The sequence below is a fragment of the Schistocerca serialis genome, chromosome 5 (genome assembly GCF_023864345.2).
Source record: "Schistocerca serialis cubense isolate TAMUIC-IGC-003099 chromosome 5, iqSchSeri2.2, whole genome shotgun sequence".
Lineage (NCBI taxonomy): Eukaryota > Metazoa > Arthropoda > Insecta > Orthoptera > Acrididae > Schistocerca > Schistocerca serialis.
In genome coordinates, this window is record NC_064642.1 from 319,386,793 (window position 1) to 319,405,849 (window position 19,057).

The 19,057-nt window shown below is 43.3% G+C and overlaps 1 protein-coding gene across 1 annotated transcript in view; it reads right to left on the reverse strand.

Annotated features, from left to right (window-relative positions):
• Positions 1-19,057, reverse strand: part of LOC126481921 (endothelin-converting enzyme-like 1) — a 270,679-nt gene that overhangs the window by 37,758 nt on the left and 213,864 nt on the right. Inside the window, exons 10-11 of the mRNA XM_050105881.1 lie at positions 10,493-10,670; positions 1,439-1,615 (exon numbers count right to left, since the gene is read on the reverse strand). Of these exons, the coding sequence (XP_049961838.1) occupies positions 1,439-1,615; positions 10,493-10,670 (355 nt within the window). The remainder of the gene's footprint in view (positions 1-1,438; positions 1,616-10,492; positions 10,671-19,057) is intronic.

Genomic DNA, 19,057 nt, shown 5'->3' on the forward strand with positions numbered 1-19,057 from the left:
CTTGATGTAGATATTTTTTGGACTGTACAGATGTTTGAACAAATTTTCTGCATGATTGTGTCCTTAACTTGACAGAAATTTATGTCAAGCCAAGTAATAAAATATGGGTGATAATAGTGTTTTGTATGGAATCAAAATATCGCTCATAATATTTCAGTCATCTTCCTACCAAAACAGAACCATTGTTACTAGCGTCCGCTCTTACCGAATTGCCATCATATTTACACCAGTATGGTATGCTTATTCTGCAAATAACCCAGTCCAGAAATTCTTAACCTGCGGACTAAGGTTTCGAATAGAAGGAGCGGGAACTTAAACTACAACAAACGAGTGTGAAAAACCTTTGATTTGAGTTAGTGGCGTAGGGAACTTGGTGTTCCAGCCCATAAAGCTTCACACAACAGATATGTGACACTAATTTTAAAATTTTTGATCAGAAACTGAAGTCATTTACTCTAGTAATACTAGTTATAAGGGTGAACCAGAACTCAGTGATAAAATTTCGTATGTTTTCCAGGGATATTTTTTGAGTACCTTGATATAACGGTCCCGTGGTCTGCCGTGACCCGTTACAATTTGAGATCTAACCTCATTTGTTATTGTATCCTTATAGCACTGGGAACATCTCCACAGCAGTACAAATGTCGACTGAATGCAATGTGTGTCTCATTTAGAGCCACATTTGTTCCATAGACACATGTAAGTTCAATGCTCCTCGCTTGCGTCGTGTTCGTTTTTGCGGTAGTGTTAGGTGAATCTTAACGAGGTTACACAGCAATATGGGTAAACTTACTGATGAAACACTGGCCGATATGCGCCTAGTGTACAGGTTCACTGCATGCAAAGGAAGAGTGGTACAGCGACGCTATGGTAGGCTCTTCCTGTAGCAAAGCCAACCACATCACAACCAGAAAACTTTTATGTCCACTGACTCTGGCCGCGGGAGCCTATGCGATTACACATCACAGAACTTTCGCATCTGTAAATACGTGCGAACGAGAAACTGGAGCCTTGCGTTTTAGAACGGGAGTCTGGGTGAGGCTGGTGTCCGGGTATTTTGTAGAAGCAAAGGAAATTGTGGTAACACCCAAAATAAATCATAATTACTGTGCATCGGTCCCTCATGTCAAAATACTCAGAAAATATCCCTGAAAGACGTCAGAATCTTCGTAAAGTTGCTATTTTTCTTCTCAACAGCTTAACACCGGTAGATTTCTTGTGGTTTCCATTCATTGTTGCTGATATACTGCTAAAAGTAGTATTCCAGTGTCGAACACAACCTGAAGTACGCCAGATGTCTGATAACGCATCCTTACAACAATAGAATCCACGTCGACAGTAAAGAACTTATAAAACATGGAGAAAGTAGGCTGCGGTGCTGATGTCAGAGTTACTTATTGACGGTGTGCGAGTCGAGGTGAGGCGAGAGGCGACTCACGTCGTGGAGGAGCGCGGCCACGTACGTGTGGTTGGAGAGGCCGGGCATCGTCAGCAGGTGCGCGCGCAGGGCTGCCAACTTGGCGAGCGCCGCCTCGCGGCTGGTCGCGTCCAGCCAGGGCAGTAGCCGCACCCGCGCCTCCAGCGCAGACTTCAGTCGCTCCAGCAGTTGGCGCGCCTGTGGGCAGGCACACTCGCTCGTCACGTTCCGTCCGTTACGGAGAATATCATGACAGAGAAACTACTGCTACCGATACACTGCTGCCTACTAAAAGCCGCGCAGAGTAGCCGCGTGGTCTAGGGGGTCTTGCCACGGTTCGCGCGGCTCCTCTCGTCGGAGGTTCGAGTCCTCCCTCTGGCATGGGTGTGTGTGTTGTCCTTAGCCTAAGTAAGATTAAATTAGCTTAAGTAGTGTGTAAGCCTAGGGGCCGATGACCTCAGCAGTTTGGTCCCACAGGAGCTTACCACCACCACCACCACCACCACCACCACCACCACCACCATCACCACGCCTATTAAAACTACGAACCAGGCAGGGGAGCAATTAACTACTTTTAACTCAATGTGCGTCTGTAGTATAGTAGAATCAATTAACGGTTAAATTTTTAGGTGATTTCACGGGATACAAAAAAACGAAATATAGTGCACAAAGCTATCACCCATGGGGCACCGAGTGAAAAAAAAACAAAGGTTCAAATGGCTCTGAGCACTATTGAGCACTATGGGACTTAGCTTCTGAGGTCATCAGTCCCCTAGAACTTACAACTAATTAAACCTAACTAACCTAAGGACATCACACACATCCATGCCCGAGACAGGATTCGAGCCTGCGACCGTAGCGGTCACGCGGGTTCGGACTGTAGCGCCTAGAACCGCTCGGCTACTACGGCCGGCGGCACCTAGTGAAGCTCAGCTTTCATGACACATAGGGGCACGCCATACCATATTTTGTAAAATTATGTGAGAAGCTCTTTTATAATACACATAATTTTATAATACGCAAACTTTTAAAATTGTTTTGGAAAGTCATGTTTTGGCACAATAGATGTATGTAACTTCATTATAAATATCATTTTGATCGAACAACAGACCATTCTCATGCCTAACAATGGCATTAATTGCAGTAAAAATGGTCATTTGCATCTAGATCAAAGATATACATTAACTGGATCTAAATTATAGAATACAGGGAAGTATCCCACTTACGCAAGAGGCAATTAGTCATAGCACATGACCATTCTGAATTTGGCCCTTAGAGTACTGAAATAGATTACGTAGTTTTAAACTTATGTAGGAATGTTTGTAGAGAGGAAATTTCATCACGAGTTTGTTTATTTCAGCTTGGTACACGAGGATGTTTCCGAACATTAATTAAAACTGCCACGAAATAATTTGGATGAGGAGATAAGGAATTTGAGCTGACCAGTAATATGGAAGCAAAATTTGCGAAATACTAGGGGAGTTCTAAATATCGTAGGGGTCAGTGAAGTCAAATCGACAGGAAACAAGGATTTCTAGTAAGATGATTATAGGGTAAGATCAACAGCAGCAGAAAATGGTGTAACGGGAGTAGGATTCGTGATGAACAGGAAGTTAGGGCAGATAGTGTGTTACTGTGAACAGTTCAGTGATAGGGTTGTTCTTATCAGAATCGTCAGCAAACCAACATCGACAACGATAGTTCATATACACATGCCGACACCGCAAGGCGAAGCTGAAGAGGTAGAGAAGGTATATGAAGATACTGAAAGAGTAATACAGTACGTAAACCGAGATGGAAATGTGATAGTCATGGGGAACTGGAATGCAGTTGAAGGGGAAGGAATAGAAGAAAAGGATACAGGATACAATGAGCTTGAGACAAAGAATCAGAGAGGAGAAACACTAAATGAGTTCTGTAATAAACTTAAGCTAGTAATAGCGAATAATCTGTTCAAAAATCACAAGAGGAGGAGGTATACTTGTAAATATTTCAGTTAGATTACATCATTGTCAGGCAGGGATTCCGAAATCAGATATTGGATTTTAAGGTTTACCCAGGAGCAGATAAAGACTCACATCAAAATCTGATAGTGATAAAGAATAGACTCAAGTTTAAGAGGTTAGTCAGGAAGAGTCAATAGGCAAACATGTAGGATACGGAAGTACAGGGTTACTACAAATGATTGAAGCGATTTCACAGCTCTACAATAACTTTATTATTTGAGATATTTTCACAATGCTTTGCACACACATACAAAAACTCAAAAAGTTTTTTTAGGCATTCACAAATGTTCGATATGTGCCCCTTTAATGATTCGGCAGACATCAAGCAGATAATCAAGTTCCTCCCACACTCGGCGCAGCACGTCCCCATCAATGTGTTCGAAAGCATCGTTAATGCGAGCTCGCAGTTCTGGCAGGTTTCTTGGTAGAGGAGGTTTAAACACTGAATCTTTCACATAACCCCACAGAAAGAAATCGCATGGGGTTAAATCGGGAGAGCGTGGAGGCTTTTACATGAATTGCTGATCATGACCTCCACCACGACCGATCAATCGGTTTTCCATCGGGTGTCAGGGCTTGTAGCAATTGTAAACGGTAAGGCTTCTGCTTTAGCCTTTTCCGTAAGATTTTCCAAACCGTCGGCTGTGGTACGTTTAGCTCCCTGCTTGCTTTATTCGTCGACTTCCGCGGGCTACGCGTGAAACTTGCCTGCACGCGTTCAACCGTTTTTTCGCTCACTGCAGGCCGACCCGTTGATTTCCCCTTACAGAGGCATCCAGAAGCTTTAAACTGCGCATACCATCGCCGAATGGAGTTAGCAGTTGGTGGATCTTTGTTGAACTTCGTCCTGAAGTGTCGTTGCACTGTTATGACTGACTGATGTGAGTGCATTTCAAGCACGACATACGCTTTCTCGGCTCCTGTCGCCATTTTGTCTCACTGCGCTCTCGAGCGCTCTGGCGGCAGAAACCTGAAGTGCGGCTTCAGCCGAACAAAACTTTATGAGTTTTTCTGCGTATCTGTAGTGTGTCGTGACCATATGTCAATGAATGGAGCTACAGTGAATTTATGAAATCGCTTCAATCATTTGTAATAGCCCTGTACTAAGGAACGACGAAATACTCTTGAAGTTCTCTAAAGCTGTAGATGCATCAATTAAGAATTGCGTAGTAGGCAGTGCAGTTGAAGAGGAATGGCCACATCTAAAAAGGGCAATCACAGAAGTTGGAAAGTAAAACATAGGTACAAAGAAGGTAGCTTCGAAGAAGCCATGAGTGACAGAAGAAACACTTCAGTTGAACGCAGAAAGAAGGAAGTACAAAAATGTTCAGGGAAATCTAGGAACACAGAAAGAAATACAAGCCGCTGACGAATGAAATAAATAGAAAGTGCAGCGAAGCTAAGGCGAAATGGCTGCATGAAAAATATCAAGAAGTTGGAAAAGAAATGATTTTCGGAAGGACTGGCTCAGCGCAAAAAGTAGAAACAACTTTCGGTGAAATGAGAACCAATGGCGGTAACATTAAAAGTGTAGGAAAGAGTACATCGAATGCCTTTATGAGGGGGAAGACTTTTCTGATATGATGGAAGAAGAAACAGCACTTGATTCAGAATCAGAATTTAAGAGAGCTTTCGAGGACTTAAAATCAAATAAGGGAGAAGGGATGGACAACATTCGATTAGAATTTCTGTAATTAATGGGGAAGTGGCAACAAAAAGACTATTCACGTTGTAGATTGTTGGGTCTTGTGACATTCCATGTGACTCTCCGAAAAATATATTCCACACATTTCCGAAGACTGCAAGACTGCAAGAGCCGACAAGTGCGAGAATTATCGCACAATCAGCTTAACAGCTCATCCACCCAAGTTGCTTACAAGAATAATATACAGATGAATGGAAAAGAAAACTGAGGATGTGTTAGATGATGATCAGTTTCGCTTAAGAAAAGATAAAGGCGCCAGAGAGGCAATTCTAACGTTGCGGTTGATATGGAAGCAAGACTAAAGAAAAATCAAGACACGTTCATAGGATTTGTAGTACTTGAAAAAGCGTTAGACAATGTCCAATGGTGCAAGATGTTCGATATTCTGAGAAAAATAAGGGTAAGCTTTAGGGAGAGACGGATAATATACAATGTGTACAATAGCCCAGAGGGAATAAGAAGAGTGGACGACCAAGAACGAAGTGTTCCTATTAAAAAAAGAAGTAAGATAGGGATGTAGTCTTTCGCCCCTACTGTTCAATCCGTACATCGAAGAAGCAATGATGGAATTAAAAGAAAAGTTTAGGAGTGAAATTAAAATTCAAGATGAAAGTATATCAATTATACTATTCGCTGATGACATTGCTGTCCTGAGTGGAAGTGAAGAAGAATGACATGATCTGCTGAATGGAATGAACACTCTAATGAGTACAAATTATGGATTGAGAGCAAATCGAAGAAAGACAAAAGTAACAGCAAAGCAGTAGAAATGAGAACAACGAGAAACTTAATATCAAGATTGATGGCCACGTAGCCGATGAAGTTTAGGAAAACTACTATCTATGTATCAAAATTAATAGTGGCGGACGGACAAGAACGACATCAAATGCAAACTAGCACTAGCAAAAAGGGCATTCCTGGCTAAGAGAAGTCTACTAGTATCAAACATAGGCCTTAATTTGAGGAAGAAATTTCTGAGAATATATGTTTGGAGCACAGCATTGTATGGCAGTGAAATATTGACTGTAGGAAAACCGGAACAGAAAAAAATCGAAGCATTTAAGATGTGCTGTGGACGTATGTTGAAAATTAGGTGGACTGATAAGGTGAGGTATGAGGAGAGGACATGAATATATGGAAAACACTTACAAGAAGGGACTCGATGACAGGACATCAGCTTCCACATTAGGGAATAACTTCCATGGTACTAGAGGGAACTGTAGAGGGTAAAAGCAGTAGAGGAAGATAGAGATTGGAATACATCCAGCAAATAATTGGAGACATAGGTTGCAAGCGCTACTCTGTGATGAAGACGTTCGCACAGGAAAGGACTTGGTGTCGGACCGCATCAAACCAGTCAGAAGACTGATTACTCAAAAGGGGGAAGGCGGGGACATATCCTCCTACGCTGGTAAGCCTGATGGGAGGCACTTCAGCTACGCTCGGAGGTCGCTCAGAGTTTCATTGCAAAGACTATCAGCTAGAGCTGTAGCCTGTGGATGGTTGTTCCAGTTAGCTCGGACAGATTTCTGATCTCATCCAGTGCACAACCCGCTGCACAGTTGCTGCCTGCCGGCTCCAGCTGACAGCCAGTATATCGACACACCAACCACATAGTGGCCGCTATGAAACTCCCTGATGCACTTACATAAAAGTGTGTCTGTCTGCATATACACTCCGTATGCTTCAGAATAATACGTGAAACTGTGGAAAGTAGTCGTGAGGTTTTCACTAAAGTAATGTTTATACTTCTTACTTCCTTTTTCGGTTGCATTGCGCAATAGTTGTGTCACAATAAGTTTTACAAAAAGTAGTTGTAATAAACCTAGCTGTGGTCCAAATAGACGTGTTTTATACAAACAAAGTTATTTATATTCCTTTAAGTTGTTATTAAATGCAAATGCAGTAATTAAATCAATTTTATTTTGTAATTAACAAATACAGTTAATTTTAATTAGCTTCCTAACACGTCACATAACTAACATGAATTTTTGCACATTGGTTCAAATGGCTCTGAGCACTATGGTACTTAACTTCTGAGGTCATCAGTCCCCTAGAACTTAGAGCGACTTAAACCTAACTAACCTAAGGACATCACACACATCCATGCCCGAGGCAGGATTCGAACCGGCTACCGTAGCGATCGCGCGGTTCCAGACTGTAACGCCTAGAACCGCTAGGCCACCCAGGCCGGCTTTTGCACTTTCCAGTAACCGTCAAAATATTTATTTCTCCAATTAAGGTCCATTTGTATGTGAGTGTTCCATACATAATGTGAAAAAGATTCAATGACCAAGTTTTTAACACTGGTATATCACTGTATTTTGCACATCAAAACATCATGTGGGGAAGAGAATCTTTTCCTTCAAAATGGCATGTGTCTGAGAGTAACGTCTGGAAGCTTTTAAGATGTTGAGGATCGAGAGTGTACAACTTGAGACGAAAAGCACTGCCCATTACTCAGTGCCCACTTTAATTTCTCCACGTAACCGACGGTTCCGGACGCATGAACGCCGCCACGAGGAGAAGTGACACCTGATACAAACTTCATATTGAGGTAGAATAAAATTCAGTGTCTTGGATGACAATCAGTCTGGTTTTAGGACAGATTAAGGCATCCGTCAGAAAGTCTTGACATAACACTTAATCATAGAAATAAGACTTAAGGAAAATTAAGGCATTTTCATGGGCTTTGTTGTTCTAGAAAAAGTGATCGATAAAGGAAAACGGTGCAAGACGTTTATAATCCTCTAATAAATAGATATAAATTTTGGGGGAAGGAGGGACATAAACAACATACCCGAATTCGAAGTGAGAAAAATGAGAATTGGCGAACAAGAGAAAAGTGTTTGGAGGGACCCACTGTTTTCGAAGAAACAATGACGGAAATAAAATCAATGGTCAGGTGTTGGATCGAAGTAGAGGCTGAAAGGATATCAAGAATAATGTTTTCTGATGATATTGCTATCCCCGTTGAAGTGATGAAGAAGTAAGGGAGATGTTAAAGGAAATCACTTGTTTAATGAGCTAAGATTATAAATGATAGTATATGAAAGGAAAACGAAAGTAATGAGAAGTAGAAAAAATCAGATTAGTAATAAAATTGACACAAAAACTGGGGACAACGAAAAAGACAGAAAGAAGGAAAAATGGTACTCTGGAAGAAAAATAAAGTGCAACAGATGAAGCAAGCACAATGTAAGAAGCAGATTATGTCAGGCAAGGGAGCATTCCTCTCCAAAAATAAGTTTACTAGTATACAAAAACACGCATTATCTTGAAAAAGAATTTTCTGTGAATGTACATGTGGAAACGAGCATTGTACGGAAGTGTAATAAGAAGAATGAGAAAGCAGTAACAGAAGAAAACCAAAGCGTCAGGGAGTAACTTCCATGGTACTAAGAGCCTCAAGAGGGCAAACATTTTAGGGTATGACAGAGAAGGGAATATATCTTAAATTAAATGAGTACGTTGTATGTAAGTGCTGTTTAGAGATGAAGCTGGTACTGACCAGAAATCTAAGCGGTTTACATAAATCCTGGCGGAGGTTCGAGTCATCCCTCGGGCGTGGGTGTGTGTGTTTGTCCTTAGGATAATTTAGGTTAAGTAGTGTGTAAGCTTAGGGACTGATGCCCTTAGCAGTTAAGTGTCATAAGATTTCACACACAAATGGCTCTGAGCACCATGGGACATGACTTCTGAGGTCATCAGTCCCCTAGAACTTAGAACTACTTAAACCTAACTAACCTAAGGACATTACACACATCCATGCCCGAGGCAGGATTCGAACCCGCGACCGTAGCGGTCTCGCGGTTCCAGACTGTAGCGCCTATAACCGCTCGGCCACCCCGGCCGGCATTTCACACACATTTGAACATTTTTTTGGTTTACATAACAATGTGCTGTGGGGTTCTTCAATTTGGCATGCCGGTCAGATTTAAATTTTCCCTGATGACTCAAGATCACTGAATGTGGATGCTATGAATGTGCCTATGGAAAGCAGGTGGCCTAATTCCTTTCCACTGTTGTGAAATTTGTGCTCCGTTGTCGACCGGCAATAAGAGTTAAGTGTCTGTGGAACCCATTTGTACCTGCCACTCACATGCTACTTCAGGGCTCAGGAAATGTTCGTTGAAATGGCGCAGGTAGAGACACTAATCTGATTTCTGACGGTGTTCAGCAGGTGGTTGAGTAGCTGGCACACATACAGACCCTAATCTGCGACATCAAGGTGGCCAACAGGTTTTTGGGGAGCTGGTTCAAAATAGCTCTAAGCACTATGGGACTTAACATCTGAGGTCATCAGTCCCCTAGACTTAGAACTACTTAAACCTAACCAACCTAAGGACATCACACACATCTATGTCCTAAGCAGGATTCGAACCTGCGACCGTAGCAGCAGCTCGGTTCCAGGATGAAGAGCCTAGAACCGCTCGGCCACAGCGGCCGGCGGGGAGCTGGTGCAGGTAAAAACACTGATCTGGTGCCTGAGCGTATCCAGCGCTTGGGGAACTGTCACAAGTGCAGCTTCAGGGTTTCCAGAAGGTGCTAAAGGAAGTGGTGCCGGTAGAGTCGCAGACCTGATGTGGAAGGTGCCCATCAGGGGTCGCATTTATGTCACCCTATTGTTTGAGGTTGTCCAGTAGGAGTCTGGGAAACTGGTGCAGGTAGGGACAATGACTTGGAGCTTTAAGCGTCCAGCAAGTGTTTGGGGAACTGACGAAAGCAGAGACACTCACCAGGTATCTGAAAAAGCAGGTGTTTGGTGAAATGGCGCTGCTAGAGACTGTAATCTGGTTCAAAAAATGGTTCAAATGGCTCTGAGCACTATGGGACTTAACATCTATGGTCATCAGTCCCCTAGAACTTAGAACTAATTAAACCTAACTAACCTAAGGACAGCACACAACACCCAGCCATCACGAGGCAGAGAAAATCCCTGACCCCGCCGGGAATCGAACCCGGGAACCCGGGCGTGGGAAGCGAGAACGCTACCGCACGACCACGAGATGCGGGCCACTGTAATCTGGTTCTTGAGGGTATCGGGCAAATTTTTGGGGCAGTAGCGCATGTGAGATATTGACCTGGTGCTTGACTGTGAAGCAGTTATCTCGGAGACTGGTGCTAAGTAGAGATTCTGACCTGATGGTTGACGGTGTCCAGCAGATGTTCAGGAAACTGGCACAAGATGGAGAACCGACCTGATGCTTTGCGAAGTCTAGCTGGTGTTCAGAGGAGCGGCACAGGTAGAGACACTGATATGCTGCTTGAGGACTTGAGGATGTCGAGCAGACAGTTGAGTAACTTGTGCTGGTTGACACAGCGACGTGAAGGTAAACAGCAGGTTTTTGAGGACACGCTGACCTGATTCTTGATGGTGTCGAGCAGCTGCCTGGGGTACTGTCGCAGGTAGAGCGCGGCCACCTCCTGGCTGAAGAGCGCCACGCAGAGCCGCGCGCAGCGCGCCGCGTCGCCCGCCACCGCCTCCAGCTGGTGCAGTGAGTCCCGCCCCAGCAGACCCAGCAGCGCGTTGTGCACCGTCCTGCGGGCAGCCCAACACTCAGGCTACTTCCCATACATTATGAGCATGACACAAAGACGCGCTGCCTCGTGAAATACAAAATGTTAGTCGGCAAGGAAAATGAGTATCACTCACTTTAGATTCAGCGTTTAAGAAACAGATGTGTCGAATTAAAAATGATCTAAAAACAAGTGTCAATAGCTTTTTGCTTGGCAATAGATTTCAACTAGGTAACCATTCCCAGACGAAAATAACCACTGTGAGTGGACAGCATTGGCAGTATCGATGAAGTATTGCCTTTTATTGTGTGTCAGTCAAAGTCGTACGAGATGTTTCAGCAGCTGACTTAGTAGAATGTATGACTTCGTTGATGCTGTCAACGCTACCAGTTCACTGTGGATATTGTGGTCTGAGACAGGCTGTATAGGGCGAACCTAACACCGATTAAATTTCGGAGGAAGTTCGGCGACATTTTCTGTCAGTTTAGGTATAATGGACAAGGGATCAAAATGGTTCACATGGCTCTGAGCACTATGGCACTTAACTACTGAGGTCATCAGTCCCCTAGAACGTGGAACTACTTAAGCCTCACTAAACTAAGGACATCACACACATCCATGCCTGAGGCAGGATTCGAACCTGCGACCGTAGCGGTCGCGCGGTTCCCGACTGTAGCACCTAGAACCGCTCGGCCACTACGGCTAGCCGACAAGGGATCACCGTGGCTCATTAAAGAATAGTAATGCTACTGTAATTTATTCGTCTCGTCACCCTAAGTACCATCGTTTCTGTGAAAATGCCTTTAGAGTAAAAACACAGTAAAAACAGTAATAACTAAAAGATACTGCCACATCTCCGCGCCACATTACTGCCGAAAATTTAACGATGTGCACTGGTAGCAACAACTAGACGTTTCACGTTGGCGTTGAAATTTGACGCGTACAGCTTGGACACACGTCGCAAATTTTCCACCTTCTCACCTTGTGTCTCCTTACGCAGAATATGTCACACAATTGTCAGTCCGTTGGCAACGATCACCTTGACTGCAATGGAGATCACTAGTCTGCTGGGCTACGGGCAAAGAATAATTTCGTATTTTTTAGATATGGCATAACGTTTTTTTTAATTACCTCTGTTTAATGTGAACCACACTTTATAACAACCACTGTGAAAATAATGGCACACAGTTGAAATAGAATAAAACATACTCTCGCCCTATGTACGTCTTTCTCCATGCACATCCATCCTCAGACTGACGCCACCCCTTCGTCAGGTCGTTCTGGAGAGAGGCCAGGAGAGGGAATACTTTACTGTAAGAGAGTGCTCTAGACAGCCAATGGGAGACGAGCATCAGTCGTTTCATATGATCGACCGAGCACCGAGCGTGTAGTCAAGACGCAGTACGTGTCACCCACATGCATAACATTATAATTTCCGTGTACTGCGTCGCTTGGCTGGAATAACTGTCTCCCATAAAACTAACATCATGTCTGAGTCGTGTCACATCCCAGCACAGAGCCAATTAGCCATAAATATAACAGTGCAACACAAAACACAGACTAATGCAAAGACCTTTAGATTGGAGTTTTCCATCGCTGCACAAATTCATTTTCTAGCTTTTCTATTGATTTCAGTAAACACCTACACAATCGGCTATCTCATCATCAGTAGAGCTGTCCATACTGCAGTTTTCAACTGTTAACAACCAACTAACACTGCCAGAGAAACAAAGACGAGATAGAAACCACAGTACTGAACCCGCGCTGACAGTGAAGAGTAAATTCGCCATGAAATAAAATAAAATAAAATAAAAATAAAAATAAATAGCGTCGATAGTGGGCGGGGTGGAAAGTCGAAGATTTTCTAGTGCGGCGCCAATCTCCCATGCTACTAGCTACAATAATGCGGAAGAAACTTTCCAGTTTCCTGCTTCGTATCGACAATGTGCGACGGATAGAACAATGTAATGTACGCAGTATTCGCTAAACGGCTCTCGGCAGGTTAATCAAAGAATAAGAGGTTTTTCTGGAGTTACGACCCTGCTTCGCTTCGTTCACTACCGAAACTTGTCGTGTAATTGGTGGCCAACTTGCCAGTTACACATCTAAACGTTACTTACAGAGTTTCAAGAAAGTGCAGAACCTAGAGATATTCTACATCCCGTCATGTATCGCTCCAGTAGGAATTGTGAAGACAAGAGTAGACTAATTACAGCGGGCACAGAGGCACTTAAGCAGTCATTATTCCCATGTTTCATACACGATTGAAATGGCAGAAAACCCTGGCATGCTAAGTACTCTCTGCCATGTACTTCAGCAGTGAAACTTCCTGGCAGATTAAAACTGTGTGCCGTACCGAGACTCGAACTCGGGACCTTTGCCTTTCGCGGGCAAGTGCCCTACCAACTGAGCTACCCAAGCACGACTCACGCCCCGTCCGCGAAAGGCAAAGGTCCCGAGTTCGAATCTCGGTCCGGCACATAGCTTTAATCGGCCAGGAAGTTTCATATCAGCGCACACTCCGCTGCAGAGTGAAAATCTCATTCTGGATACTTCAACAGTGTCCTGCACAATATTTAGGTAGAGGTAGATTAGATGAAACAACTGCGTAACATATCAATAAAATGATAATTTTGCGTATGAATTAGTTAATTTTACGGTCTTGCGATTTATGATTTGTGATATGTACAAAAGTAGCCGATAGCGCCGTGAACACTGGTTTTTCTTGCATAACTTTTCCGTTCCTTTCAGCATTATCTATACATCGTTTGATTTTGCGTACATATTACAGTGTCACCCTATAAAGGTTTCCTACTGCCACTGGAGAGAGCGTTCGTAATGGGTGTCCCAGTATCTGTAGATGATTTGAGGAACATTATGTTTATGGATAGTCTGGTGTTTAGCTTGATAATTTCGCAGAAACCAGAAGCTACAATGATGCATGAAATGGACGTCGTCAGGCGACGCCGTGCTCTTGTCACTGTGTGTGTGTGTGTGTGTGTGTGTGTGTGTGTGTGTGTGTGTGAAGCTCAACGCTAAATGTTTTTCGGCGCAAATTTATAGAGGTAACATATCTCACGACACTGTACGTCGGTGAGGAAAGGATTGCCTTCAGTCTACAACAAAGACGGAAGATATGTGCCTGATTTGTAGAAAACCAAATAGTTTAGCACGTCAAGGGCTGCACTCCGCTTCTTAGACTGAGTCTCGTAAAGTGTGTCTGGGGTGCCCTCAGTAGGAACATAGACGGAGTAGTGGTCGCCTGTATGCTGTTTTTGCGCTGCGAGCATATTTCCAAGAAGAATGACGTATTCTTTTTACTAACAAAATCACACTTTTGAGAAAACGACATTCTCTCTATGGACAAAGTGATTAATGAGTTTTTATTTCTATAGAGACAATGACAAAAGACGACTGTGTTGTACAATAATAAACGTCATGAACGCTTTGTTCCCTCTGTCTAAAAGAAATACAGAGAAGTATGTACTATCACACGTTGTATCTGTCACAATGCTGATCGATGCAGGCTTACGCAGCACTACATCAATTTTTAAGTGTCAAACGTGTTCTAAGGACAAGAATGCCCTGTCTGGAAATACATTTCTGTTGTATCTCACATGTACACTTAACGTGATTAATTACAGATGTTTTCCTGACGTATCTTTGATTCATATATTTACTTTAGGAAACTGTTCTCCTGTCAAACTATTTGTTGAGCTGAGTTATTTGTTGGCCGTTTTGATCCGAAAAATCCTTGATCTCCAGTTGTCCGTTACGATCGGTCATAAGCGTGCAGTATGTTGTGTGTGTCGTGTTTGCAAGTAAAACGCCCATTGTTTCCTGATACTCCTGGACGGTACTATTCACCCGTAAGGCTTCAGCTATATAAACGTTATAACACTGCCATGTGTATAATAACAGATATCGAACAATTTAAAAATAAACAGTAAACCAATGATCATTTTGTCCCAATGAGTAACACTTACATCTACATCTACATCGATTCTATACAAACCATTGTTAGGTGCATGGCAGAGGGTTCGTTCCATTGTATCAGTTTCTTCCTGTTCCATTCACGTATGGGGCGCAGGAAGAATGATTGTGTGAATGCCTCTGTGCGTGCAGTTGTTATTCTAATCTTATCCTCACGATCCCTATGTGAGCGATAAGTAGGGGGTTGTAGTATATTCCTAGAGCAATCATTTAAAGCTGGTTCTTGAAACTTTGTTAATAGACTTTCTCAGGACAGTTAACGTCTATCTTCGAGAGACTTCCAGTTCCTTTCCTTCAGTAGCTCTGTGAAACTCTCCCACGGATTAAACGAAACTGTGACCATTTGTTCAGCCCATCTCTGTATACGTTCAATTTCCGCTGTTAATTCTATCTGGTACGGGTCTCACACACTTCAGCAATATTCTAGAACATTTACTGTGCCACTCTTCATGTACAACAAACACTACCAGAAACGAATGAGTTTAGGCTGAAGAACAGACAACTATACGCAGATGTCGAAAAAGAAAGGGAGCAATTAAGTGAGTTTCCAATAACAAATACAGTGAGTCACATTTCAATAGATACAGAGCAAAAGCTAAGATTGGGAAGCACAAGTAACGAAATTGGACATAGTCTTGCAAGGCCATCTCGGAATTCGGCTTAACCGATTTAGGTAAAGCGCAGATAGCACGATCTCAATCACTAGCGACTGATTTTAACCAAAATCCGGCCAAGGACGCGTAAAGTGACTAATTACTGCGCCATCTTGCTCTGTCATATCAAAAAAGAATGCAAACCTAATCAGTTTCTGAAAATTTCTCTTTCTAGCTTTATCTTACCCTGTAGAGGAATGACTTCATTGTATGTTCATTAAATCAGACCTCTGGATGTCAAAGTCATTAGTTTTTAGAGTTCCATACATCAATTGGGTAGAACTAAATCCACATAGAATCAGTTTGTTCTCCATCTCTTTGTCTGTCTGACTGTTAAGATCCCGTTTCCTGAGGGACGGATAGAGGCATCAAATTCAGATTTATGTGAAATACTTAGGTCTACGACCTCTTGGTGGTGTAAATAATTTAAGCCTCTGGATCAATGCAATCAAAGGTACGGCCATACATGTCATACATTTTGATGCTCGCAAACTCACTCATCAAAACGTAGAAATGAACTGTCTAGCCGGTCGCTGTGGGCGAGCGGTTCTAGGCGCTTCAGTCAGGAACCACGCGACTGCTACGGTCGCAGGTTCGAATCCTGCCTCGGGCATGGATGTGTGTGATGTCCTTAGGTTAGTTAGGTTTAAGTAGTTCTAAATTCTAGGGGACTGATGACCTCAGATGTTAATTCCCATGGTACTCAGAGCCATTTGAACCATTTGAAATGTTTACATATGTGTCGGTTCTTGTGGTCTAGCGGCATTTCTGCTTGCGAAGCCGTACGGGTAGGACGTTGTTTACTTCCGCTCCGTCACAGCGCTACGAGTATTGGAAGTTTTATATTTATTTGAGATTTTTTGTTTTGTGTTTTATGTTTTGTGTTCGTTTAAGTGTGCTCTTGGTAGCGGCATTGTCCGTTTGTTTTGTTTCCATGGCGTTCAGCTATGCTGCACGTAGAGGTACAGTGGGTTTTCTTTTGCTAAGTCGACCCGTCATGTGCAGCCCAGTTCTCTGAAAATCCACGATTGGTATGACTTCGGACGCCGGCCGCAGTGGCCGTGCGGTTAAAGGCGCTGCAGTCTGGAACCGCAAGACCGCTACGGTCGCAGGTTCGAATCCTGCCTCGGGCATGGATGTTTGTGATGTCCTTAGGTTAGTTAGGTTTAACTAGTTCTAAGTTCTAGGGGACTAATGACCTCAGCAGTTGAGTCCCATAGTGCTCAGAGCCATTTGAATTTGACTTCGGACAGCGTATGTTGACACCAAAATTTGTGCTTAAACATGGTCCCCAGGTTCCTTCCCGTCACCGTGATGACACAGTAAGTCCTCCTTCCGATAGCTGACACTGAACACAGAATTTTCGTGTGTTCAGCCTATCTCCAGAGGTAGATAATGTTTACCTTAAAGACGTTTTGCTAAAGTATGATGAAGTTAAAAATATTGACCTTGAACGATGGTCCAGCCAACACAAACTTCAAAGTTACAGCGGCATTCGTTCCTTAGAAATATCCCGTTTCATTTTGAAGTATGTTATTACCATATACACGTTACATGTAGTGGCCAGGATAGGGTCTGCTTTTGTGTAACGAGACCGGTCAGTCTCGTACCAATTGTCCGAGAAGGGTTTCTGGTTTGCGATCTTCTCTTGAACAGCGGTGTAAGTTAACAGTCGCGGACCTTGTGGAACTGAATCAGGGGGTGGACAACCAACGGAAGGATTTGAATTTCGCTGCAGCTAATTTTCTGCCATTACGACCGAAGGTCTGCAGTGCGAAGGTTGAGGATACTGCTGACGTCTTTCACTTGGTCCTACCCCTCAACCCCTGAACCTCGTGCATCTGTTGATTCTCTCGATGGTAGGGATGGAGTGAGGACTATTGAGCCGAGAGATGACTTGGACTTTCCTGGCATTCCTTAGATTTCTGCGGCTGTTTCCTCTGAACCTCTTCAGAGGTGGGAACACTTGATGTAGACTCGCTCGCGCCTGTTCCGTTCGTTCCACCTGTTGGACCACAGCACCTCGCTCGTTTTCCCTGTCTCTATAGAACGGCCCGTCATAAAAGAACAGGGGGAAATGCTGCGCCTCGGTGGCTTAGTGGATTCTGTTGTTGGTCGACTCGTTATCAACGTAGCATAGGACAGTTCCAGAAGTGAAATTTATTTCTCCGATTCGGATAAGGGAGGAGCTAAGAGATTACCAGACGACTGACTGTAATTAATATCTTCAGTGGCTTCAGTATTCAACAATACGGTGAAATCCATGCAGTATGCTTTTGCATCACACATCGCTCGCTCAGAAAAATTACACCGTGTTCAAGCTAGATATTTTCATCAGTCCTGTTTGTAATTATAATACTATGTTAGGTGAGAACGAGAGCATTTTATGCGTTTCTAGTCGCGTAAGAAGCATGGGGTAGTGCTGGAGTTTTGCCGCATATTATTTCATTCTCTTTATTCTAAGCTATATTGTTTCTCTGCATGTCTCTTTTTACGTCTGAACTGCAAGTGCTCAGATCATTAGAGGTTAGTTTTGGACCAGCTGCTTGGCCAATGCGCCGCTAAAGTTTTGTCACGCTTTATCGTTCCGTTTATCTGCATGTAACACAGAGTAAAGCGTACGCCTTATGATGATACTAGGCACAGCTTGTCTTCCGCTCCACGTGAAACGAAATCCAATGAGATTCAAGAAAACACGGAAGAATGCATGGTGTAATGTTTACATCAGATTTATTCTTATAATGAACAGCGTATTGTAGACCCGACGACATTTTCTTGTTCTTAGAGAGGCCGAAGTCGATAGTAGTTTCATGTGATTTGTCTCCCGTGGCGCTTGGTCTGCCGCCTGATAAAAAATATGCGTTTCTCCTGTGCAGACGATTCCGATTCAGGGCCGGCAGTGATTGACTCGGATGCGGTGAACGATGCGGCGGCGGGGGATAATTTGCCACATGACCGGCGTAAACAATGAATACAGCATTATCCTGCTGGTGCAAGGGAAAGATGGAAGCATAAAGGTTCGTCAGGATGCGGTACTAGCTCCCGTCCCTCAGATTCATCGATGGACACAGCGATGGACTGTAACGGCCGAAGGGTGGAATAAGTTTTTTTTTATTGTTTCTGTTGCGGTTTTCTCTTGTTCTTATTCTGGTTTATAACTGTAGTTTACATCTTCATTTCCCTAAAAATTAATGCAATTGAATCATATTTACGTTTGGCTTCGTTATGTCAGTTTATTTACGTTTCCTGTGCTACTATTTTACTTTTGTTGGAAGTTTTATTCACCAGGTTTGTTCTCCCTGGATTTCAGACTGTTTTCGACTTGGCTCCTGAGTGTGCGACTTGTACAGCCCTTTCCTTTCCTGAGTGTATTCCCACTGCCGTTATTGAAATAGTTGATTCTATTATGGGGATAACCTATCGTCTTTTTGACCCATCTTGGTTGTTTTACGTTTGCATCGGGTCAGACAGTTGCGCTTTCTCGGTTTTACGAAGAGGAGGTTGTCTGTGTTTTGCGCAAGAGACCTTGGTGCCTCATGTTAAATAGCGATTATAATTCTTTTTTACTTCCTAGAGATCAGTCTCCACATTATAATTTTTGTCTTGAATTGGTTCACTCGATGCCTTCGCCTGACGTGTGTGAGCAAAAGTGGTTGGATACACGTGCTTCACCATCACCTGTTGTAACCAATCGACATGTTTTATTTGTTTGTTGATGTGATAGGATTCTTGCGGTTGACATTATCTCCACTTTCTTTCCTGA